This window comes from Chenopodium quinoa, unplaced genomic scaffold, assembly GCF_001683475.1.
Source record: "Chenopodium quinoa cultivar QQ74 unplaced genomic scaffold, ASM168347v1, whole genome shotgun sequence".
Taxonomy (NCBI): Eukaryota; Viridiplantae; Streptophyta; class Magnoliopsida; order Caryophyllales; family Amaranthaceae; genus Chenopodium; species Chenopodium quinoa.
This window is the reverse complement of record NW_018742810.1, coordinates 543,480-568,989: the sequence shown is the minus strand read 5'-3', so window position 1 is coordinate 568,989 and position 25,510 is coordinate 543,480. Positions and strand designations below refer to the sequence as shown.

Below are 25,510 nucleotides of genomic sequence, written 5' to 3'. Positions count from 1 at the left end.
CCGTACCCGATAACAAATTATCGGATAGGGTACCCGAACCGTTATGGTTATCGAAACGGGTACCCTAATTTTCGGTTCGGTTACAGTTCGGATTTTCGAGTTTTCGGATTTTCGGATAATTTTGCTCAGCCCTAGGAAGAATGACCATAATTTGGATTATTCATATGAATTTTTCCTTTTTTTTATTTAATTATCTATTACCTCACTTGTGGACTCAATTGTACTTATTAAATATCTTTTATTACCTCTCCTTTTTAAAATGAAATTTTTAACGTAGGTGGTCTTCATTTTATTTGTTTTCTTTTTAGTTTTTGCTGCTAAAATAACTTAATGTAACTAAGAGAACGACGAGAGTAAAATATATCGTTTTATTTTGACACATAATAAGAAATAGTCTTAAGAAGTGATTCTTTTAAATTGTAGATAATGTTCCGATACCAAATAAGTGATTCTCCTACTTTAAAAAGGAATTTAGTAAATTTTAACCACAGGTTATCCAACAATAATCACCGAAGCTAGTTATTAAAAAACCAACATGAAAACACCGTGGCGTAATTGCTGCTGCCATCGAATTTCTAATGATTGTCTTAGCTATAAAATAATTAATTATGATTGCATCATCATCATTAAATCATACAATATCTAATTACGCATAAATTATGAGTATAAAACAATTTTAAAATCTCTCTCATTATGAGCCAAAGAGCAAGAGACAAGACAATTATTCGTTTGAAGAAACAACTAAATAAATCAATCACAAACACTGCCAAAAAGCTTACTTGTCTGTAATTGATAAACAAATTTGTATTTTTTGTTTGACAGCATATGAAAACCAAGTACTAACACAACATTAATATAAAATATTATTATTAACAATTAAGACTTAAGAGGTATTTAACCTTATAATATGTCAAATACTCAAATAGTTTGTTAATTAATTTATTAAAACACAAGATTAGTGTAGCAAATTAATAATATTGCATAATAAGAAAGTCAAAAGGAGCCAAGGAGGTAATTGTTGCTGGTATAATGGTGGGGTATGTAACACCCAATCATACCCTACTTACTGTAAGGCTCTTTTTTGACAGAAAACTACTTAAAGACTAGGAAGACTATATACCATAATCTATGTATTTGCTGACCAAAAAGGATATTTGTGTGAAAAAGAGAAGATTAACCTAAATGATAAGCTTTTTCTATTTTGGTTTGGTGAGGGGGATGGACAAACACTTAAATGCCATTTTACATTTTACATAGGTGTATCCAATAGGGTCATGTACTAATAACATTAAATGAGTTTTGTGCTTGTATGGATTTGGAATTTATTCATTTTTCATATATAATGACAAATATTAAGGTTTGAAAAGCATAAAAAAAAATATTAAATTTTACGTGAGCATATATTACTTGATGGGAGGCAATGGAAAGAAATGATAATGGTTGATGACTATATGAGATAAAATATTGGTTCATATATGTAACTGATTTCAATATTCGGGTTAAAATTTTGGTATTATTATAAACTATTTTCAATTATTTTTATATATATTGTTATGTTTAAACATGTTATTTTATTGTTTTTTAAGTAACATGATGAGATTTTTCATGAAAGTCTTACGTTCTAATTGATATTTGATAAGAAATTATCGTATTCTACCTGGAAAGGACTTAATTGATTAAAATTAAATTTTACATACACAAATTTTATTTTATTTTAAGAAAAAAATTGTCATGAAGGGTAACAAATTTTCGTTAATTTCTTGACTATTAGGTCAATGAAAAATGGGAAAACTGTTCACTAATTTCAAATAACATAGGAAATTTTCTATATCTCCATTCAAAAATCAAAATTAAAGTCATAAACTATACACAAAACTTGTAGTTTACTCACCTAGACAATAAACTCTTCAAACATTCTCATTTATCTCATTTTTACAACGGCCAAAACCCCTCTTTAACTTTCTCTCAATAGTCGCCATTAAGCATTATACCCAAGAAACACAAGGAATAAACAAAGCAACTTTCTTTTCTTATTTTTTTTTGAATTTCTATTTCTTTTTTTGACTGGAAAATAAAAAAGCAAGTTAAAGCTGGATAAAAAGGAAACTCTCGCATCAATATTTTTACCTTTAAACATCTTACAACGATGTCGTTCTATCACTTTTTTTCCATTTGTATTACTTTTAGCCTCAAAAAAACAAAAAAAAAATGAATAAATAAATTAAAATTAAAATTTAAACAAAACCTCTGTAAAAACTTTATTTCTTGATGTGAAAGACCGCGAGAATGGCAAAATGTTATCCCAACTCACAACTTTCCTCAATTGCTAAACCCAGAAAAAGCAAAAGGGTCCCTTTTTATTTCCTTAATTTTTTAAAAAAAAATTTATAATTTTTGCTTATTAATTTGGAATATTAATTTAATTTTGACACCCTCAAAAATTGACAGTACTACTACAAAACAGAGCATATTTTCTTGTAACTTTCACTTCTGGGTTTCTGTAATTTTCTCCCCTTTAATTTGGAGCCTTTTTATTGTTTGTTGGGTCAATTCTTCTTACCAAATTTTCCAATATTTTCCAGAAAAAAAACCCCACAAAAAATTTCTATATAATCTAGAATTTGTACTTTTTTTCTTGGCTTAAATGAGCTATCTTAAGTTTTGATTTTGATTTAGATCAGTGATGTTACTTGTGTTTTTGTAATTTTTCTGGGGTTTTATTGAAAGATCCCAAAAAAATTAAAAAAAATGGCAGTGGAACCATCTAAGTTAAGGTTGGTTCGTTGCCCCAAATGTGAAAATCTACTCCCTGAACTTCCTGATTATTCTGTCTATCAGTGTGGTGGCTGTGGTGCTGTTCTTCGAGGTATTTTTAATTTTCTCCTTTATTTTCTTTAATTTTTGCTAAATTTGCTTATTTTCTCATCTGGGTTTGTTTGGAATTCTATATTTTTGCATGATTTGGGTATTGGGTATTTGAGTGTTATATTTATGTATGTTGGTTGTAAATTTGCAGCAAAAAAGAGTAATCTAGAAGCTGGTAATGGGTCACAGAGGTCCATTGAGGAGAGGGTTGGGGTAATTTCTGAGAAATCTGAGAGTAATTCAGGGAAAACTGAGAAATTTTTGGGGAAAGGAGCTGTTTCTGGGGTTGAGAATGATGAGGTTAGGGTGAGTAATAATGGTGAAGGGAGTAATGAAGTTGTTGAAAATTTTGGGAGTGATTCTAAGAGAGAAGTTGTTGCTTGGGAAGTTGAAAATGGGGATTCTAGTAAAAATGAAATGGGTAATGGCAATTTGGAATCTAGAGTAGACAAGTTGGAGACCCTAAATGAGAATGTAAATGGGGTGAGGAGATCTAATCGGGTTATTGAGCGAAAATCGAGTGATATAGGGGCAGCGGAGCGATTTGGTAGGGCTAGACGAGATTATTTCGAAGGGAAGAGGTCTTCTAGTTCGAATCATTTGGGTGACTCGTCCAAGTATCAGTTGGATTCTAGTTATCGAAATGAGGCAAGTCGAGCTACTAGAACGACTGAGCTTATTGAACATGATCGAGAGGAGCTCTTGAGGAAGTTGGATGAATTGAAGGATCAACTCAGTAGGGTTAACAATGCCAATGAAAAGTTTCATGAAAAACCTCCTTTGGCTCCTTTGGAGCCGAGGATGACCCATGTAGAACCTTATGCTGAACCTGTGGATTGTTTTCGTGATCATCCATCTAACTTCCACCGGACTTCAAGGCAATTTTCTTCTCCTAATAAACCTGCTGCCGGACTGCCTTACTTTGAGCATTATCAAGAGCAATTTCCGGTTACTCATAATTACAACTCAATGCACAACTCAAATCATGTTCCTAGGTATGAGGATTCATATGAACCTCAAATGTTCCGGAGACCTCCTCCACAACGGATCCCAAGTCACCATCAATATATGGGTCCTGAGCTAGACCCTTTTGAGCCACACCCGTATGGTATGGCTGTCAATCACCATTCTTGCTCTTGCTATAGATGTTATGACCGACAACTGCAGGCTTCTTTGCAAGTCCCACCATCAGCATTTGCCAATAGAAGGTTTCCTCATGTTGCTAACAAGTCCATGTCATGCCAGCGTGAAGCTCAAGGGGCTTTTGGCTTACATGGGTATAATTCTAGGATTGTTGATCCACAACCTCACCCAAGGTGGCCAGGTGACGTTAATGTTGAAATGGGGAGTTTTTCTCGTGGTCGTCCTCATAGGATGGTTCTAGCTAGTAGTCATCGTTGCCGCCCTGTAGTAGGTGGTGCTCCGTTTGTAACATGTCACAATTGCTTTGAAGTATTAAAGTTGCCGAAAAAGGTGTTTTCCAAGAAGGATGACTGGCAAATGTCTTGTGGAGCATGCTCTACTGTGATCTCTTTCACCGTTACGGATGAAAAACTAGTGCCAGTTGACACAGCAGTGAAGCAAACAACTACTGATGCTTTTGACAAATCTGATGGGTTTGGTCTTGGGCCTCATGGCCATAAAGTAAGCTTTTGTTCTGAGGATTATGCTAACTCAGTGTATGATTTTCAAGCAATGGATAGGGAACCTATTTCTTCATCAACTTGCCAGGGTGTAAGCTCCAGCAAGTCTGAAGAAATGCACAACCTTCACTCGGTTTCTGCTACAACTTCTGAGGATGAACATTTTTCAGATGAATTGGTTGCTAAAAAAGGAGTGACCTCTGCAACTATTCATCCTGAAAAAGCTGCATCTTCTCCTTCTCCTCCGGGTTCACCTCTTCAAGACCCTTTTGATTATACATCTAAATTCCGTGCCATAAACCGTTATGGAAAGGGAAATTTGAGTAGTCGATCAGATCAAGAGAGGGTTATTACTAACAAGAATACTGTTCGGCAAAACTCCTTGAAGGAGTCACTGGCAACGGAGATGGAGATGTCACATAATGAATACCTAAATAATGAGGTAACACAAGAGTCAACAGATAAATGCAGAGAAGAGGATCACCCAAAAATGAAGAAAGGAGTAGATTCATTTTTGGCAGGAATTATAAAGAAGAGCTTCTCTAAATCCAACCAAACCTTGGAAAGTGGTAAAAGAAATGTTATGGTTAATGGGAATCTGATACCAGATAAATTGGTTAAGAAAGCAGAAAAGATGGCAGGTCCAATATACCCTGGACAATACTGGTATGCTCTTCAACTGCATTTAGTATTTGCTTATACTAATTTAGTAATTTGTTTCAAATGGCTTTGCATTGTGTTGTATTGGAAAGTATGAAGTATTAGATTTTATAGTGCTGATTCTGTTAAGACTAGAGGCATATGGATAATTCTTTTGTTTCCCCTAAAGCTAGAGACTTTGTTTCTTAAAATCTAGGATAAGGCATGGTAAGTATAATATCAAGCCTCTGCTGAGTTTGGGACTTTCATATGTCAGAGTTCATAATTTCAGGCCTCATGTTTTTCTCCTTTATACCTGATAATCATCTTTGTTTCGGTTTATGCTGCTGATTGCTGTCAGAAATTACATGTCCTTGCATCAAATTAATTACAAGTTTACAACTGATGATTTTTGGAAACCATATAAGAGATGTGTTCTTATCCAAACAAGGCGTTCGGTTCAGATTTTTGTGCTGATATTAGATTACAATAATTAGATACTTGAGTTATTTATAAAAATTAAAAATAAAAGTTGGGACTGTACTCTTTTTTTTTTTTTTTTTTTGGCTTGGACAGCATATCTAGGTGGCTCACTGCTTTTCTCAAAAAAAAAAAAAAAAAGGTGGCTCACTGCTTTGTTATTATTGTTTCTTGTTTTCCATTTTATCAGGTATGACTACAGGGCTGGGTTCTGGGGTGTGATGGGTGGGCCTTGTCTTGGCATCATACCTGTAAGCTCTCTAAATGATAGTGCGTATTCTCTGTTCATCTCCTGAATATATGTTTTTTAGTAATATAAACACTTCAACTGTTTTGTTGCAGCCATTTATTGAGGAGTTCAATTATCAGATGCCAGAAAATTGTGCTGCTGGGAACACTGGTGTGTTTGTAAATGGTAGAGAACTTCATCAAAAAGATATGGAATTGCTTACAATCAGAGGACTTCCAGCTCTTAGGGACAAATCTTACATTATTGAGATCTCTGGACGAGTTGTGGATGAAGACTCTGGTCAAGAACTTGACAGCCTTGGCAAACTTGCCCCAACGTAAGTTCGATTTCTTACTGTTCCCCCACCCCTCCATCTCCCCAAAAAGGAGAAAAAGAAAGTTCTGTTACATTATTCTATGAAGGAATACGCTGTGCTTATGTTTCCAAACATACTTTCATTTATTTGCTAATATGGAGGGATGATGGAAGGAATTAATTCCTCCGTTCTACTATGCTTCTCTGAATAGTGTTTGGCGCTATTATTAAGGGTAGAATATAGGTAGGTATAGTATGGAGAGAGAAACAGGGTTGATGTGATATATATAGAGAGAAAATCATTATCCAAATAGATGGTGAAAAAGAAATTGGGACTTTCATTGAAGGAAAGTGTGAAGTACATTGTGGGAAAGAATGATTTAGTAAGTCAAGATAGGTCCTTAATTTTATTATATTGGGACAAGGTGACTTATTTCTAGATATAGGAGTACATAACATTAAGGCAGCGCATTTTGAATAGGATTTTAAGCAATTTTTGAGATAAATGCCTGGGGTGCATTACTTAGAGTGCTCCCCTGTTCGGACAACATAGAGCCTAATGTATGTGTTTTGATTGGTAAAAATTTCATGCTTATTCAATTAATCACAAAACATCATTTAAGTAAAACTTAATTGATAGTTAGAATCGTAATTTGAAGTGCTAGATAAGATTCATACCATGCAGGTCATAGAAAAATAATGGAGTCTTCTTGTCCTTACAGAGAGCTCGCTAAGCTTGATAAAATGTATGAGCTTTTGTTGCCATATACATTATTAGGTTGTTGGGAAGCAATTCAAACTACTTTCTAAGATGTTATTTCTGCATTACAATTAAAAAAGATCTCATTCTGGTATTGTGAGGACATTTGCACTTGCATGAGCATCATATTGAGTCCTGGACACTTGGAAGAATACTTTTAAAGTGAATATGTGGTCTTCGAAAATTTAGGACCTGGATTTTGACTCTTTAGCTATATTATGAATTCTTAATGTATTACTCTGTATCTTCGATCTTTTACGATCTTTCTGTAATGAATATATACGTATATAGCTTCTTATAATCTGACAATTTATTCCCATTTTTGGTCAGGATTGAAAAGGTCAAACATGGGTTTGGCATGAGAGTTCCAAAAACCGTGTCTTAAAGTAAACTGGCATGCATGAAAACAAGTTCACTAAATGCTCCTACAATTAGGAAGAGTCTGGTTGCCTGAACTCGCCCTTATGAACTCCGTACTTGCTTTCAATCTGTTGTGCTGTCGAAGGAGGTTTCCAAGCTACCCTAGTACCTGTCTGGATTACAGAATGGCGATATCTGTTTGTCCATCATATTCAAAGATTTTTCCTTGGCGGCTTTGGTTTGTTCGGAGAGGTGTAGTGTCTCGAAAGGGAGGTGTAGATCGACCTGTCTTTCTCTATTATTTATGTAATATCAATTAGCTGATCTAATTTGTAATGTTGTATATTGTTAGATGCATTGTTAGTCAATCGGCACCAATCAAGTGAATATTATAAAATGACATTGATCCAGTGTTGGATAAAGTGTGATTATCTCTAGGAACATTTTCCCCGTCAATTTATGCTTGCGATTTTGTAATGTATCAAAGAAATGGTAACGAGTTAAAGTCCATGAGCAAATGATTGATTGCAAATTCATTTGTTTCTGATGAATGTGAAAGTACAGATTGACCTCTTGATGGACTTCTCGTATCTTGTCTCACAGTTTCATTTTTGTCAATGGTAGTTTATTTTCGTTCTCTATACGTATACTGTTCTAGTTTTATCGGATGTCTTTAAAGTTAGTTTCTTCCTTCTTGTTTGATGTCCTAGAAGACATTCAAAGCTCATGGATACTGCTGACTGAATTCTCTAAAGTTAGTTTCTCCCTTTTTGTTCGATGTTCTAGAAGACATTCAAAGCTCATGGTTACTGCTGACTGAATTCTAAAAGGACTTTGATTATAATCGGCATAATTTTCACTGTTCCTCTCGCAATTTGACATAAAGGACTGGCTATAAATTATGCAAATAACCAGATTTGAATATACCATTAGAGAGTACTCGTTATTTTGAATTTATTATTATGAGAAGGAGAGTATTCGTAATAATAAATTTTGGGTACACCTAATGTGGATCTTAAACACGATTAATCAAGGTGCTATCTGCTCAACTTAAAGTAACTCTCTTTATTCTTTACTAAAGCGATTTCATAATGATATTGGGGTTACAAGGACAAAGAACAAACTATGCACTGATCTATGCTTTGCTTGGTTACTTTTTACTGTTTTCGTGACCCTCCTTTATTTTTTTTATTTTTTTATTTTTTTATTTTTTTTGAATAGTCGTGACCCTCCTTTATTAATCTTTAATTACTTTTAAATTCATGATTAATACGAGTATCAAGGATCAACTTCTTTGATTTGTCTAGTTGCAATTCAGCTTTATTGCTTTTGTGTTTTTGGGGGATACGCAATCAATTTTATCTCTTTATAGCGGCAACAAAGTTGGCTGAATGGAAGAATTTTTTTCTTCGTTTCTTTTTAGTGACCAAAGAAAGAAAAAATATGGAAATATAAGGGAAGACATTGAGTGATTTCGACACCTTAAAAGACCCCAGATGCCAAGTTGGTGATTGAAAATTTTGAAATCTATCTAAGATCTCTTGACAATTAATGCAATATTGCAACAGAATACCGAAATACGTATATTGAACCAAACTCATACTCAAGAGTAATCTGTTCACGGATCGGATATTCGATCCGAAATGTGATTTCGGACGGATATCTGAATACTCGAATATCAGAAATTGATATCTAAATCCGATTTGAAAATTTCGGATATCCGATATTCGGATATTCAAAATTTTCGGATCGGATGTTTCGGATATCCAATATCCAATATTAAGTAAAATTGATTATGATTACTTTCTAAATTTCACTAATTTTACCGCTTTTTAATCGTTGAGTTGTACAACATATTTTAACAAGATAGTAGTCTTTTTGCAATAAAAATTATCATCAAATATATGAATAATATTATTATAAGTTAATAATAAGTTTTATATGAACAATGTAAAAATTATATATATATTTCACTATTTTAGCCTTTATATTTCGGATATCGGATATCCGAAATTTTGAAAATCAATATCCAAATCCGCATCCGATATCCGCTTTTTCGGATCGGATATCCGATCTGAAATGAAAACTCGGATCGGATATCCAAAAATTCCAATCGGTTGCGGATTGGATAATCGGATTTTTGAAATCTCGGATAGTTTTGTACAAGCCTAATCAAGAGTTCAGAACTTTATAAAACCAATGGATAAGCTTATTATTGTTCCAGTTTTCTAAACCAACTTTTATGATCGTGACTCCTAAGGTCACTCTATACATCCAGTTCAACTTTAAAAGGAAAAAAAAAATCAAAATTGGTCCAAAAGTGTAGATTATAACCTTTAGTTTTGGACAAATTTCGACTTTTTCGAGCTTGAAAAAGAATAAAGTCGAGATGCTTTTCATGGATCACATGAGAACCCGGAAGGCCATATGGGTGGTTGGAACCATCTACTTTGTCTTTAAATTGTCAATTTAATAAGTTACGTACACGTCTCCTTTTATCAATTCAAGGCTACCACAAGCTCTTCTGTTGCCGACAAGTAGTCATATATGGTTCCAAAACAATACTACATGACCCGGGGATGCCTCCTCTAACACCACTTGAGTTATCCACATAAAGTCCCTAAACTTCCAAAAGCAGTCCAATTTTAAGAAGTGCATCAAATTTGGCCTTTTGCAAAACAATTTGGACTTGATAAGGTTATGCATCAAGATGATTCTTAAGACTCTCAAATAATTCCAAAAAAAACTACACGTTGCCAAATTCTCCTATCCATGATTAACCCACTCCTCGTTATCGTGTCATAAGATATCATGCTTTTCCTTGACCTTGTTGTTTTATGCTGCCTTGCCTTTGACCATGTTTTATACTCTCTAGTTTATATGTAATGAAATAGATACTCATGTGGGATATGTAAGAAAAAGCTCGATTAACAATTTCAAAATATCAACTTTTTTGTGTTTTTAAAAGGAATTTTATTTTTTACCGTGTATGAGTAAACCCATTTAACCTCGAAAGAGAATTGACTTTTCTTCATACACTCCCTTTCAAACTAATTACCTTTCAAACAAGAATTTTATTTAGAGATAGATAAAATATAATTCAATTGATGGAAATCCCTTAGTTATTTTATTTTCCGACAAAACAAACTAACAAACAAAAATTGAGCATCACAATTACATTTCACAGTACGTCTTACTGCTTCTAGTGTGATGTTCTACAAATCACAATCAATAATTCATTCATAAATCATAACCAATATAAGTGCACCATCTACCCATGAGGAGCTATAAAGTCATAATGTGGTGGTCCATCAGCAAATATGGACACCAGCTATTCTGAATTCTTCCTTGTTAAAGTTTAATGTTGTAGGTTACCTGTTTGTTTCATTCATCATATCCACAAACACAAATGTTTCTCGATGATTTCAAAAACTTGATTTCAAGAAAGAGGTAACATTTCTCTATCAAAAATTTGATTGTCATGTTAATAATGTAATATGTGTATATCGGTAATTTAAAACCTTCTCATTGGTTTTATAATGCACCTACTTATATAGTATATGAAAAGTGCTACGAGGTTATGAGTATTCACAAAATCTCATGTGCACCTGATACACACTATTTGTTGTGCAACAAATTCATTTTTATATATTCTATACTTTATACTTCATATAAGTTATCCGTTAAACTTAAGATGTTTATGTTTTAATTATTTTCTATATCATTTTTCTAAAAAAAAAATGTAAAACAACTTATTCATTGACATGTCCATATCTACATTGAAAAAATCATTATTATGGCCATTTTAGGTGCCACCTCGCCGACATATGTACATAAAGACTATACACAATTACACTTCCAAACCAAACTACAAACATCTCTTCATTCTTCACTTCAATGTCATTGATCATTAAAATACTCCATACTAGTAAGATCCTAAGATACTGAGATATACCACATCCACAATCTCCTTTTTCCTCAATAAAAAAATCCACCACTTTATTTAATTATATAATTAATTCATTTATGAATAATGATGTTTAGATCCCACCATGCATGGTTTGTTTGGAGGTTGTAGTAGTAAATACTCCACTGAAATATACCCATCAAATTGATCAAAATCAGAAAAATTAAAACCCCAAAAATTAAAATCAAAATCAAAAATAAAAAAACCAAAACCCCAATTCTTGAGAATTCCATTCCCTAGGAAAAACAAGACAACAGAGGAATAAACAGAAAGAAAAGGAGATGAATTGGGATTCAAACCCATTGAAACCCATTTCATTTTACAAACAAAATTCATTTGTTATTAAACTTTTGATTCTGTTTCTCTTGTTTGGTTTGACAATTCGCTTATTTTCTTCTTATTCGGTTGATTTTTCATCTCCAGTTTTTGAAATCCAGCCTTCTTCCCCTGAAACTGATCTTCTTACTTTTGATAAAGGTACCATTTTTTTTTTCTCTTTTTAATTTCTTCTGCATTTTTTATTTTTTGATAACAATTTTCTTCTGTAGTTTATTTACTGGTTATATATACATTTTTGTGATTTTTCTGTGCAATTTTTATTTCATAATTTTATACAAGTATATTTTTTTCCTTTTTTTTTTTGGAAGTTTGGGAAATTTAATTTTAGCTTGAAAAAAGCTTTGTTCAATTAAATTTTGAATACTTAATTCAGTTCTATGAGTATTTACTTATTTATTTTGATATTTGAGTAGTTTTGTTAACCCTAAATTGTGGAAATCAATTTCCAGGTGTATGCTATTCTTTGCTTCTATAAATTTTCTGATTTTTTGTTTTTTAGAATTTAAATTATGGGTTTGGCAAAGATCACACAAAAAGCTAGAGTTTTCGATTAAAGATATTTTTTTTTAGTTACTAGTATGACTAAGTACTAATAAACAATTTTAAGATGATTGAAGCAAATTTCTAGTAGATCAAGTGAATTTACTATGATCTTTAGCTTCTAATCAGTTTTTATGAACATATATTGTTAATAAATGAGTTGATGGTATGTGCAGTACTTGTAAGCTTATATTGTGGTTTGCTTAACCATTGTAGGCTCTCTCACATCCAATTCAACCAATTTAATTCGAGATGAAGCGAAACCGAAATGTGATTTGTTTAAAGGTGAATGGATTCCAAATCCATCTGGTCCTGTATACAATAATAATAGCTGCCCTTTCATTGAGCTCCCTCAGAATTGTATGACTAATGGCCGTCCCGACTCGGACTACCTCTATTGGAGGTGGAGTCCCTTGGATTGCAAGTTGCCTAAGTTCAACCCTGAGAAGTTTCTTGATTTGATGAGAAACAAGTATTGGGCTTTCATCGGTGATTCCATTTCTCGCAATCATGCGCAATCCTTTCTTTGTACCCTGTCTCAGGTATATGATCTTGCCTTATGTGGATGTATCATGTGTAATATGTCCCCTCTAATCGTAAATTGATCTTTGATAGAATTTTATTTACATGTTGTAACAATCGAAGGATTAGTTGTTAGTAAGATGAGTCTTTTTTTATGCAGAAGTTCAAACTGTAGGAATGAGGAAACTGTGGAGTTATAAATGCTTAGATCAATATGATATGTTGGGTAGTGAAGCTAGTTGTCATTCTTCTTTTCCTCAATCTTGAAAACAAGAATGAAATAATTACCCTCACGACCTCACTATGACATAATTACCCTCACGACCTTACTCTATTGTGCTTAAGGCGTTACACTTTCCTTTAAGGCATTCCTTAAACAATGACCATCACAAAGGGCCTCTCTTTTGAGTTGTGCATGATATAGAAATGATTTCGGAGTGAGGGTAAATTCTTTGTGCTGATCGTAGTTGGCAATTCTAAATAATGGTTTAAAGTAGTCAAGTGTAAAACACCTCATATTTAATGTTTTAGGTAGGTTTTTTTTTCAAGTTAAATTATAAAAACGAGTGACAATCATTGTAGACACAAAAATGGGTTAGAATATTTAGATGTTTTGGTGTGTAGGAGTACTTTTAATCTTGCACACGCTTTTTCTTTACGTGAAATATTCATTCTCTTTGGTCCTCTGCTCTTGCTCTTCATCGAAATCCCTGGTTGGCTGATGAGCTAACTTGTGATGACCATAGAGTACTTTGAGCTTGGGCACTGGCCATTGGGGTCATTGTAGAGGTGGGGCAATTATAAAAAGGAATGATGGCTAGTTTAGTGGTTATAATCGCGAGATCTGTTGTGTGTTATTATTAGCATCTCTCTGCTGCCATTGGATCATTGAAATCTCTAGTGCTATTATTACTACCTTTCTCTTGTCTTAATATGCAAGATAGGATCCTACTTAATTATCCTTGAACATTCATGATGATCTTTGTGGGTCTTGTGAAAAGAATTTGTAGGTTTATTTGTCGGCGCCAGTTGTTGTGTTTGTTGCAAAGTCATGTTTGAGGTTAATCTGTCCTTTCGAAAACTAGCATTCTTACACAATTACCTCAAATTCTTATCTTACAAAGCAGATGATGAAAGTTTCTTCTGCTGGTTAGAGAATGACCTCCCAGATGAAATGCATGTATTCCAGAAAATTATGGTTTCTTCAAACTATGATGTGGTGAACTGAAATATAGCCTTGTTCTGCAGGTGGATCAAGCGAAGGAGATATATCACGATGAGGAATATAAATCAAAGACATGGGTTTTTCCCTTGTACAATTTCACAGTTGCGGTTATTTGGTCCCCATACCTTGTCAAAGCAGAGATTTTTGAAGACGACGATGGAGTTTCAACATCCGAAACTATACTTCATCTTGACAAGTTAGATGAGAAATGGACAAGCCGATACAATAACTTTGATTATGCGATAATTGCTGGTGGAAAATGGTTTTTGAAAACTGCAATCTATTTTGAAAATAACACAATTCAAGGATGCCATTACTGCCATGGGAGAAACTTGACAGAACTCGGGTTTGATCATGCTTATCGCAAGGCACTCGAGCTAGTCCTAAACTTTGTGATGAATTCAAGTCATAAAGCACAAGTTTTCTTGAGAACTATCACCCCAGATCACTTTGAGAATGGAGAATGGCATAATGGTGGGACTTGTAATCGAAGAGTGCCATTCAAAGAGGGTGAGGTGAACATAACTGATATAGATAGGATACTTTATGAGGTGGAGTTGCAGGAATTTGATAAGGCCGTTGGAGTTGCATTGGTGAAAGGTGTCTCCTTAAAGCTTTTTGACACAACCCGACTCTCTCTATTGAGGCCTGATGGGCATCCTGGCCCGTACAGGCAGTCGCATCCTTTTGCAAAGGATAAAAATGCCAAGGTTCAGTTTGATTGCTTGCATTGGTGTTTGCCAGGGCCAATTGACTCCTGGAATGATTTGGTCATGGATATTTTGATGAACGACTAGACGAAAGAAATGCAAGAGCCATTGACACTTTGAAAGGTATGTTGTTGGCCTTGACTAGTGTCTAGGTAAATCCATATACACAAAGTTATCCATGCAAAGTTCGATTTTGGATCACTGATGTAAATTTTTTGTTATGCAAAATTCTTTTCTTGTAAAATTTTTGTTATACAAAATTCTTTGAATGAAAATGCTCGAAAGTGATCCGGAACCTGGATAATAATTACTTAGGAAAAGCTATGGGAATGCATCGGCTGTGTTATTTAATCTTTGGTTTTCTATTTTTTTATTTTATTTTTTACTCTATTGTAGCAAATTAGCAATTGTACACAGTTTTCACATGTATACCCGTTTTTTTATGCTCAAACACATCCAGATATTTGGGTGAGAGTTTGAGGACACATTCATGCGATTCAATTGCTTATAATTCAGCCTTCATTAGCTATCATCCATCGTTAATCGATACTCCTAGTTGTCGGTTATTCTCCCAATACTTGAGTTTCCCTAATTGTTTCACATACATTTCGATATAGAAGGCCCGTTTGTAGGACAAACATTATCAACATCATTCTCAACATCGACGACAAACAAGACAGAAATAAGTGGTACATATAACTAATATCAGTACAAATCAGCTAGAGCAGCGGATGATGTAGCTAGACTGATTGCAAAAGAAGGGAAATCGTCTAGTAACACTGCTAACATAGACACACATAACATACGTGTTTGACAAATGACAATGATACAACACTCAATAATAAGAAAGAAAAATAAGACATCGATACTACACCTTCATCCATCCATCCATCCAATCGATAGATTAAATCCTTAGAAACACTCATCACTTATCGCAGTTCCAGACCAGCCACCACCAAGGACCAGATCACAACAAGTACCAACAATTGCTGCATTACATTGTAGTCCGTCGCAACATGGATCTAAACCCTCACCGCAAGGATAACCTCTCAAGGTGCACCACTGCCCTGATGCAAAATCTGCAAAATTGAAATTTACAACATTATATTTACTTGATTAATATCAGTACAATTATCATTAGAAATAACAATAAAATCAATGAAGGGATAAAGTGTTATTACTAGATGCCATGATAACAAGCAGTAACACAAATATTAGTGGGTTCAGACTTTTTGGGCACGCCATTTTGATAACCAACCACTTACTAGTTACTTAGGCCTTGTTTAGTTCACCTTATTTTTACTTATTTCAGAAAAAATAAGTTCAGATCAGATCAGAAAAAATAAGTTCAGATCATATCAGATCAGAAAAAATAAGTTCAAATCAGATCAGAAAAGTTCAGATCAAATACAAATTATTATTATTATTATTATTATTATTATTATTATTATTATTATTAAATAGCACAAACGATAAACGATAATAATTAAAATTTCATTATAAGCTCCAAATCATAATCGTTTACAAATATAATTTTCACGGGAAGTAATAAGCAAAAATAAGTAGTAAAGTACGTTGGATATGAAAAAAAGTAGACGGAGGGAAATAACAAATGAGATGAACATTTTGGGACTAAAATTTTCCAAAAAGGACTATCAATAAGGGACGGAGGGAAAACATAATACTTTGCTTTTTCCTAGAAACACCCTCTTCAGATCAAAACAATAATACTTGATCAAGTGGTTTTAACAAAAATATTTGAATATCTTCTTACAAAATATTAAATTTTTTCCTGCAAAAAAAAAAAAAAGCAATAATAAACGAGCCTAACGTTTCCTATACAAAAAAATGAATATCTTCATACAACATATTATGTATATTTTCATTTTTTTTTTAATTTCATATTTTTGATAACAAGCCTAACGTTTTCCATAAATAAAATTTTTTAAATTTCATATTTTCTTTCCTTCTATTCTGTCAAATACTTTTGCTTTATACAATTTTTTATTCTTCCACTTACCCCATCCATATATTATTACGTTTACCAATTTCTCCTAAAACTCCCCACATGTAAAAATGAAGAAGGTATTTAAAATCGAAGGGAGTATATGTACAAGATTTTCAATAATAATAGCTACGCATTACTACATTTAAAATTAGTACAAAGTAACATAGAAAATGTTGCTAGTTCAAACAAACGATAAAATCAAATCCAATACATCATAAATCCATATTATTATTTAAGAATTAAGGTATTTAAAAACAAGTCAAATCTCCTTTTTTCTATGTAGAAAAAAGCTATGATAAATTTAATCTGTAATTTAGTTTTTTTAGGATCCCCATTTTAATACTTTCGTATAAAAAAAATTCATTTATGAAGTGGGATACTATAAATAATAAAATTATCAAATATTCCAATTCTATACTTATATTATCTAGTAATTTTAATACTTATAGGTTTCTTTAAAATATTTGTAATAAATAATAATAATAATAATAATAATAATAATAATAATAATAGTAATAATAGTAATAATAATCATAACAATAATAATTAAACATTAATATTGATTAACATTAAAAGTAGAATATTGAAATAATTAAAATAAGTTCAATTCAAAAAAATAAGTTCAGATTAGATCAGATCAGAAAAAATAAGTTCAGATCAGATCAAATCAGAAAATATAAGTTCAGATCAGATCAGATCAGAAAAAATAAGTTTAGAACAGATCAGATCAGAAAATATTAGTTCAGATCAGAAAATATCAGTTTAGATCAGATCAGATCAGCTTAAACCAGGTAAACTAAACAAGGCCTTAGGCCTTGTTTGGTTCACCTTATTTGTACTGATCTGGTCTGGTCTGATCTGATCTGATTGTCTGATTTGACCAAACTTTGACCTTAAGTGTACGATAATGTATAAGAAAAAAAAAATATCAAGTGGGATCTTGTTAGATTCGTAATAATGTGTAGTTTATTAATATGTAATTTTCACAATTTTTTTCATTACGAAATTAAGAATATTTAGCGATAAAAAACCACACATAAAACGATGTTCTGATCTGAACTTATTTTTTCTGAAATAAGTAAAAATAAGTTGAACTAAACAAGGCCTTACACTGTAATTAGCTTAGTTTTGCTTGGAATGAAGACTTAAGCAATTTGTATGATTGGTTTTTCATTTACTTCTCTATTTATAATGTCTATGCAATGTTTATATTAATTTAAAAATGCATGCCAAAATTACGCTTCGATCGGTGTAATTAATATTTATTTTAATTCAATATTTCTACTTTTAGTTATCTTATCCAATGTCCTTGGGGCGTTCATTAGCTTTTGCCATGTTATATATGTGTGTTATTACCATATTTTAAGGTTAACTCCAATTATTCCTAATATTTAATGAAGCTTGGATTAAGGAGTATAATAAATAATCCACGTTATTCAATAATTTTTAAGGAAACTAGGAGGAAACTCTACTATATTTATGCTTTAAGAAGAATAAAAAAGTACAAGTAAAATTAAAACCCTGCATTATTTTCTCAGGTTTCTTAGATCAATAAAATTTTCACCCCATGATGCATGCATGGTTGCCAATTCATCATTTGTGTATCAAAAACTTTAGCCTTTTGTCAATTAGTTAAAATTCATAAATCAAATCATTGTATCCATTTATTTGCTTCATGAGCAACTGACAAAATAATACGAAGTACTTTTTTTGTTTTTTTTTTTTTTTCTTTTTTTTTTGAGAAAGACGAAATAATTAAAAAGGTAACAGAGTAGAGAGAAGAGGTAAACGACTAAACGAGTTATTTTTCAACTTAAAAAAATATCCAATGTTATTTTTCAACCACTTTTAGCAAATTCTTAAATCCTCAAATACCCTGGTATACTTTACATAGATTTGGCATAACGCATGCGTAGTACTTCGTAATGCATTGTTGAATGATATTTTTCAGCAACTTTCAACTCTTTATTAATAACCGTTACGCTATTTTATCAAATAGCAACTTTTGTAAGATTTATCGTTCTAAGTATCATTACTATTGATATGATAAATGACTTAATGAGTAAACAACAAACAAAGATACATACTAAAAAAAGTTTTGAAGAAATTGCAACCTAAAAAAAAGGTATTAAAGAAAGGCCCATTTATTAGTACTCATGTCTCAACATTCATGACTAATAAGACAGAAATAAAACATACAATTTGAAGCACGAGATACACGCATATTATATGATACATCTCCCATTCACCCACTTGTTTCATTGGCTATTTTGAGCAGTCATCTGGAAACAACCACACCGGTGAACAACAACGACCGTTAGCTCTGCCGCTACAATACAATCCGTTGCAACATGGACTTATATTACTACCACATCGATAACCTTTCATGGTGCAGCCCTGCCCTATTGCCAAATCTGCAAAATTACCATTTACGACACATTAACTACGAGTAATTAACACTAGTACTAAGTTTAGTTAACATTCAATAACAAGTAACTAATTAAGAAAAAGATTAAGTATCATTACTAGATGCCATGATTATAAGTAGTAACCCAAATATTAATAGCTTCATATATTTGGGAGACGCCATTCTAATAATGGGTCTATCTGTTTTGGATTTGAGAAATTTGTTTTGAGTTATTAGCTTATCATATACTTCTACTCTATTTATAATACTCTTTCTAATGAAAGGTCAACTTACGTTTATACCAATTGTAAAATAAACAATTAAAGAAAGCTGCTAATAAATTTTGTTCGTTTTATTAAATTGTGAGTATCCTATATACACGCAAGATGAAGATAGGTTGACGTGTTAATCCTCATCTTATTAGCGCCTATTTTTTTATTTAAATGTCTTTTCTCACAGAAAATGAATTTTCTGCTGTCATTTCTTTATCAAATCTCAACATTACCTCAAGTTAAAAACTTAAACGCAGTAGACATAATAAGTTCATATATATCTTTTTTTTTTTTTTTTTGAAACACTTTGTACAATATAAGACGAATAGAATAAAGCTGAATTAAGGAACCCATATTTTCCACCTTTATTTCCTTCTCATTTTCTCTCATCCATCTTCCATTTTACTTTCCTCTGTATCCTTTGATAAAAATTCTACATTGGTCATCCTTAAAATGACCACTACTATTCTAAAATATGATTAAATTAAAAAGATTAAAATGAAATTATTGTTCTTCAACCCCTTTAAGGTTTTTCATCCATGTATGAAATTAACTACCAATTTCTGATCTTTGTTCCGTAAATACATCCACGCATCAATAGAAATTAAATATATGCCCCGATCTACACAGCATATGCAAAATTTTAAGTTTTCCGAATGGGGGGTTCGCGTAAAGCTGGGTTGGAACCCAGAAAAACCCAGAATTCGTAACAGTCGAAAATGAAGAAAAATGTGAAGAATTTAACCTTGATAGGCAAATTTAACAAGGGTTTAATGTTTCCCTCTTGACGAAAAACAAAGGGAGGAGGAGAGAGAGTTGATGAAATGTCAGAAGAGAAAGAAGAATAATCGATTGAAAAACCGGCGGAATCATATTCTCAATACTCCAAACGCCGTATAATCCACTGAACAGAACTTTAACAATGTAACACCTTTCTGCTTTCTCTGTTAACAGTGAAGTTCAAGTATGCAAAGATTCCACACATTTTCCGTGATGAATTATATTGTGCAAATAATTTTATTAATCAATTATCAGGTTTCAAGTATGCAATTATCATATTTTAATTATTTTTGTTGTACAATCGTGAAGAATGATCAGATTTTAATACTTTTATTGTATAAATTCCCTGTTTTCACATCCGTTGATTGATATTGTACCATCAAAGTCTATTTTTCAAGGATTAAAAACCTACCCAGATGCGTTAGAACACCGTTGATGCGCGAGTGAATTTAAGGGACATAGATCATATATTGGTGGTTAATTTCATTAATGGAGGAACAAACTTGAAGAGCATTGAAGAACGATGAAGAACATTGATGAACTATGAAGACCAATTCTTTTATTTTGATTTTTTGTATTCAATCTTATTTTTGGATTTATTAGAAATAGATTTTTATAAAATAATTTCGAAAAAAAAAAAACATTTTTGGAAAAAGAAAATGAATTAAAAAATAGGTTTGACCAAGATTTAAAAATAAAGCAAAACTCAGCCAATCATAATTAAGTATAGTCATGGTCACAATAAACATTACCATAGTAAAAACATCCATTGTTTTAAGGAATGAAAATTTTGTCAACAACTACCATTTACATAACCACTTTTAAGAACAACTACCTATTAATTTTTTTTTAAAACAAAACTACGACAAAAACACAAAAACTTTAAGTGGTTTTACGTCAAGAATCTTCGGTTTGATACAAAAAGTTTAAATAGCACTACCACTTGTGGTTTAACACAAAAACATACCTCATGTGTTTTCCTTGTGATTCTTTCAATATGAAAGAAACCATTCTAATGTGCTACATTGTTCAAATCATCTCGATAAATAATTTTTAAATTTATTATAAATAATTTTTAATACGAAGTAGTAAATAAAAATGGATATATTAAAAACATTGGGGTGTAAAGATACTTCTTTCGTCTTAATTACTTCACAGAAAAGGCATACAAAAATACAAAATATAGAGGCCATTAACTAAGAGAGAGATTTTATATAATAAATATATAAAATTATAAAAAGTATAGTGCGATAGAAAAACCACATAATAATAAGAGAAAATAAATATACTAATGCAGCCGTTAATAAAAATCAGATGAAGTGAAAACGAGAATAATGTATGTAGCTAGGATATCACTTTAAAACTAATCATGGTAGGGAAAAAAAGTCAAATTATAGCATAATCCTTTTTTTTTCAACAAAGTATTTTACTGCGTATTTTTTTTCAAACAGACAATTGTACTCCGTATTATTATTATTGTAATTATTAATATAAACTCTTAGATAGACTTGGTTCACATTAATTTATTGTTCAGAAGGTCTGTGATAATCAAATCGGAGAGCCAATTGGGACCCTTGTCAATTGTCATGCCAAACCTCATCACAAAAGATATTCCTATCCTTGATAAAATCATACCTATAAAAATCCCCTTCCACAAACTCACTCAACTGTCTTATACGAATACACAACACATACACATCATAGTATCATACACAATCCAAACCTACTCACAAGAACCAAAAAATGCAAGAAACAAACCGAAAACCCCACGTAGTAATAATCCCAAGTCCAGGGATGGGCCATCTTATCCCCGTGGTCGAATTCGCTAAGCTCCTCCACCACCACCACCACTTCTCAATCTCTCTTTTACTCCCTTCCTCGTCCCCACCCACCACCGCGCAAACCACCTTCCTCTCTAGTTTACCTCCCGCCATCTCCCCTACGTTCCTCCCATGCGTCGACTCCTCTCTACTACCTTCCAATGTAGCCCATGAAGTTACCATTCATCTGACTCATTTCCATTCTCTTTCCCACGTTCGTTCTGTCCTCTCTTCGCTCTCCAATGTTGTTGCTCTCGTTACTGATCTTTTTGGTACCGACTACTTTGATGTTGCACGAGAGTTTAACATCCCACCTTACATTTACTTCACTTCTAATGCCTTCTGCTTACTGTCCTTCTTCTACTTCCCTAAGTTGCATGAAACGGTGTCGTGTGAGTATAGGGATATGGCGGAACCCTTGGTTATGCCCGGCTGTGTGCCTCTCTATGGTAAGGACTTTGTTGATCCTGCTCAGGACCGTCAAGATGAGGCATATCGAGTGTTTTTTTATCAGATCAAGAGGTATGTTTTAGCTGAGGGAATTTTTGTCAACTCGTTCTTAGAGCTTGAACCGGGTGCTATTGATGCCTTGAAAACCGAGGATCCAAACAGACCAGAAATTTACCCGATCGGGCCAATCATTAAGTCCGGTTTGGGTGGGGAAGCCGACGAGTGTTTGAGTTGGTTGGACCAGCAACCACCGGGTTCGGTTTTGTTTGTTTGTTTTGGGAGTGGAGGGACTTTATCTAATGAGCAGATTAACGAGTTAGCTATTGGGTTAGAAAATAGTGGGCAAAGGTTTTTGTGGGTGATTAGGGCTCCTAGTAACTCTAGTGTGGAGTCATTTTTTACCCAAGGTAGTAACGAAGATAATTCATTTGGTTTCCTCCCGGAGGGATACTTAGATAGGATCAAGAATCGTGGGTTTTTGGTCCCATCTTGGGCCCCGCAACTAAAGGTTTTGAGCCACAAGTCTACGGGTGGGTTTCTGAGTCATTGTGGGTGGAACTCGACTTTGGAGAGTATCGTCTATGGGGTGCCTATGATTGCTTGGCCACTCTATGCAGAGCAAAGGATGAACGCCGTGTTGCTTAATGAAGGGATCAAGGTGGCATTACGCCCTAAGGTAACAGAAAGTGGAGTTGTCGACGCAGACGAGATAGCTAGAGTTGTCAAGGAGTTGTTGGAAGGTGGAGCAGGGAAGAAAGCAAGAGAACGGATCAAGGAATTGAGTGAATTAGCAAGAAAGACAACAAGTGAAGATGGGGACTCAACAAAGATTCTTAGCCAAGTAGCTCAGAAATGGAGTCAACACTCAAAAGTAATTAATTAAGAGTCTAAAAATGATTGGAGAACATTTACATATGCAACTTTTGTTAGTTGTTTGCCAACGAGGGCAAACGAGTGCCTTTGTACTGTATTTGATAATGAATAGTATTTGTAACCTCTAATAATTTACATTTACCAGGTTGTTGTGGACAATGAATATGATCAAAGTTTCTTTTTCCTATTTTTTATTTTTGTTGTTACCTCTTAAAAGGAGAGAAAATTTAAAATTAGTAATTCATATTAATCTCTAAGATTAACATCTCAATTTATCTCTTCAAACTTCGAACCGTTTAATACATTTAATTTTATACCATTTTATCAAAAAGCTTATGTTACTTGAAAAGGAAATGAATTGTGAAATAGAAATATTTGCAGGTCAGATACAATTTTTTATTTTCTCAAGAAAAATCTCCAGAATTAGTTTTGAGATTTTACTGTGTGGATGAAACTGAAAAAAGCATTAAAAATATTGCTGAGTTGTTCTACAATCATCCTATTAATATTTGACATGTGATATGGAGAGATACAATTGGAAAAATGAAAATTGATCACATTTTACCAACCACCCAGACCCCCACATGGAAAGACTCTGACAGAGCATCAGAAAATGCAGACTCCGCACCATGCACTTCCCACTTTTTTAGCCAAATTCATCAACTGTTCTACATTGTACTGGTGGTAAGTTGTAACAAATTTTTAAAATTGATGGTTTTTTATAATATTTTTTTTAAAATGTGATTATATGTAAAAAAACAAGATTTAAAAGGTGAATTTATGCAAAATTTTATAATAAAATTGATTCATATAATTGATATTAAAAAAAAATACTTTAAAACGTCACTTAAATTTTTTCCAAATACCTCTAATATATTGATTCTTAGACTAATGGAGTATTAGATATGACTATAAAATAAATGTTGTGTTCAACAACTATATCATAGGTCTATATCTAGTAAAATGTGAAGTATCAATCAATTTTTTTGTTACATTAATATCTTAGTAAATACAAAATATTATTATCGTTTGCTGAATTATAGACACATTCTTTTTTTTTCGAGAAATAGTTATTATTTACAAATAAAATTTTAAGCTAATAAACAAATAATTATCAAACTACAATTATTGGATACCAAACACATTATTATATAATAACAAAGAGCGATGATATCATGTAGAGCATCAATTCATAAAATGAAAATGTACTATTAATAATATAGGTTAGTGATGCCTGATTGTGGATTATAATTGCCTTTAATGATCCGAGTAGTATTTATTTCCATTGAAATTATTTTATTGGATATAAAGGTGATATATTATTTGTAATTTATATACTTACTGTAGATTTTAGGTTAATTTCACTTTTGCTACCACCAAAACACATGCATCTCACTTTTGCTACCCCTCCAATTTTATTTTATTTTTAATTTTGCCACCACACAAAAACACATTGTTAAAATTTGCTACCACTTAACGGAATGGGCTAGGATTCTGTTAAGTTTATTAAAAAAAAAAAAAAAAAAACTCTAACCCAAATTCCGACAACCCCTACCACCGGCCCCCTACCCCATTCCAGCCACGATCTACCTCCCTGATTCTGGCCACCAACTCCCTTCCCTTCCCGATTCCGGCCACCCCCCACCCCGTTTCCGGCCACCCCATCCCTTTTCCTTCCCAATTTCGTCCACCAACTCCCTTCCCTTCCTGATTCCGGCCATCCCCTCCCTTCCCCACCTCGTTTTCGGCCACCCCATCCCTTTTCCTCCCCGATTTCGTCCACCAACTCCCTTCCTTTCCTGATTCCGGCCATCCCCTCCCTTCCCCACCCCGTTTTCGCCCACCCCATCCCTTTTCCTCCCCGATTTCGTCCACCCTCCCTCCCCTAGCCCACCACCAAAACCACCTCCCTACCTAGCCATCGCCAAAAGCCCACCTACTCCCCTTCCTCAGTCCCAAAATCCCACCACCTCCCCTTCTCTAGCCTGAAACCTCACCCAAAAACCAGCACCTCTAACCTTAAACCACCAGCCTGAAACCACCCTAAACGGGTTTTAGGGTTTTGCTTATGGTGGTTTAAGGGTGGTGTTTATGGGTTAAGGGTGACTATTTTGGGTGGGGAAGGGGAGAGGGGGTCGATTCAGGGTGGGGGAATGGGAGGGGGGCCGATTCCGGTGGGGGGTGGGGGTGGGGAGGGAGGGTTGTTTTCCGGTTTCGGGGTGGGAGTTGGGGCAGCGAGAAAGGGATAAGGGAGGGGGGATGGGTTGCGTTGGTGGGGGATAGGGATTGGGGTGGGGTCGCCGGCG

At 33.4% G+C, this 25,510-nt stretch overlaps 3 protein-coding genes and 1 long non-coding RNA gene across 4 annotated transcripts; 3 read left to right on the top strand and 1 right to left on the bottom strand.

Annotated features, from left to right (window-relative positions):
• The first annotated feature begins 2,136 nt into the window (after positions 1-2,136).
• Positions 2,137-7,874, top strand: LOC110725176 (protein ENHANCED DISEASE RESISTANCE 4-like). Its single transcript, XM_021904654.1, has 5 exons — positions 2,137-2,866; positions 3,017-5,174; positions 5,818-5,878; positions 5,970-6,193; positions 7,262-7,874. The coding sequence occupies exons 1-5, from the start codon at positions 2,749-2,751 to the stop codon at positions 7,314-7,316; spliced, it is 2,616 nt and encodes an 871-aa protein (XP_021760346.1). The 5' UTR covers positions 2,137-2,748; the 3' UTR covers positions 7,317-7,874.
• A 3,245-nt stretch (positions 7,875-11,119) lies between these two features.
• On the top strand, positions 11,120-14,945 carry LOC110725175 (protein trichome birefringence-like 25). The gene is made up of 3 exons (XM_021904653.1): positions 11,120-11,735; positions 12,354-12,679; positions 13,908-14,945. The coding sequence occupies exons 1-3, from the start codon at positions 11,540-11,542 to the stop codon at positions 14,679-14,681; spliced, it is 1,296 nt and encodes a 431-aa protein (XP_021760345.1). The 5' UTR covers positions 11,120-11,539; the 3' UTR covers positions 14,682-14,945.
• A 3,783-nt stretch (positions 14,946-18,728) lies between these two features.
• Positions 18,729-19,247, bottom strand: LOC110725038. Its single transcript, XR_002512126.1, has 2 exons — positions 19,129-19,247; positions 18,729-19,016 (listed from the first exon to the last, which is right to left on the bottom strand). It is a non-coding gene; the product is annotated as an uncharacterized LOC110725038 (long non-coding RNA).
• A 2,280-nt stretch (positions 19,248-21,527) lies between these two features.
• On the top strand, positions 21,528-23,398 carry LOC110725174 (UDP-glycosyltransferase 72B1-like). The gene has a single exon (XM_021904652.1). It carries the CDS (start codon positions 21,805-21,807, stop codon positions 23,212-23,214), a length of 1,410 nt encoding a protein of 469 aa, XP_021760344.1. The 5' UTR covers positions 21,528-21,804; the 3' UTR covers positions 23,215-23,398.
• The last annotated feature ends 2,112 nt before the right edge of the window (positions 23,399-25,510 follow it).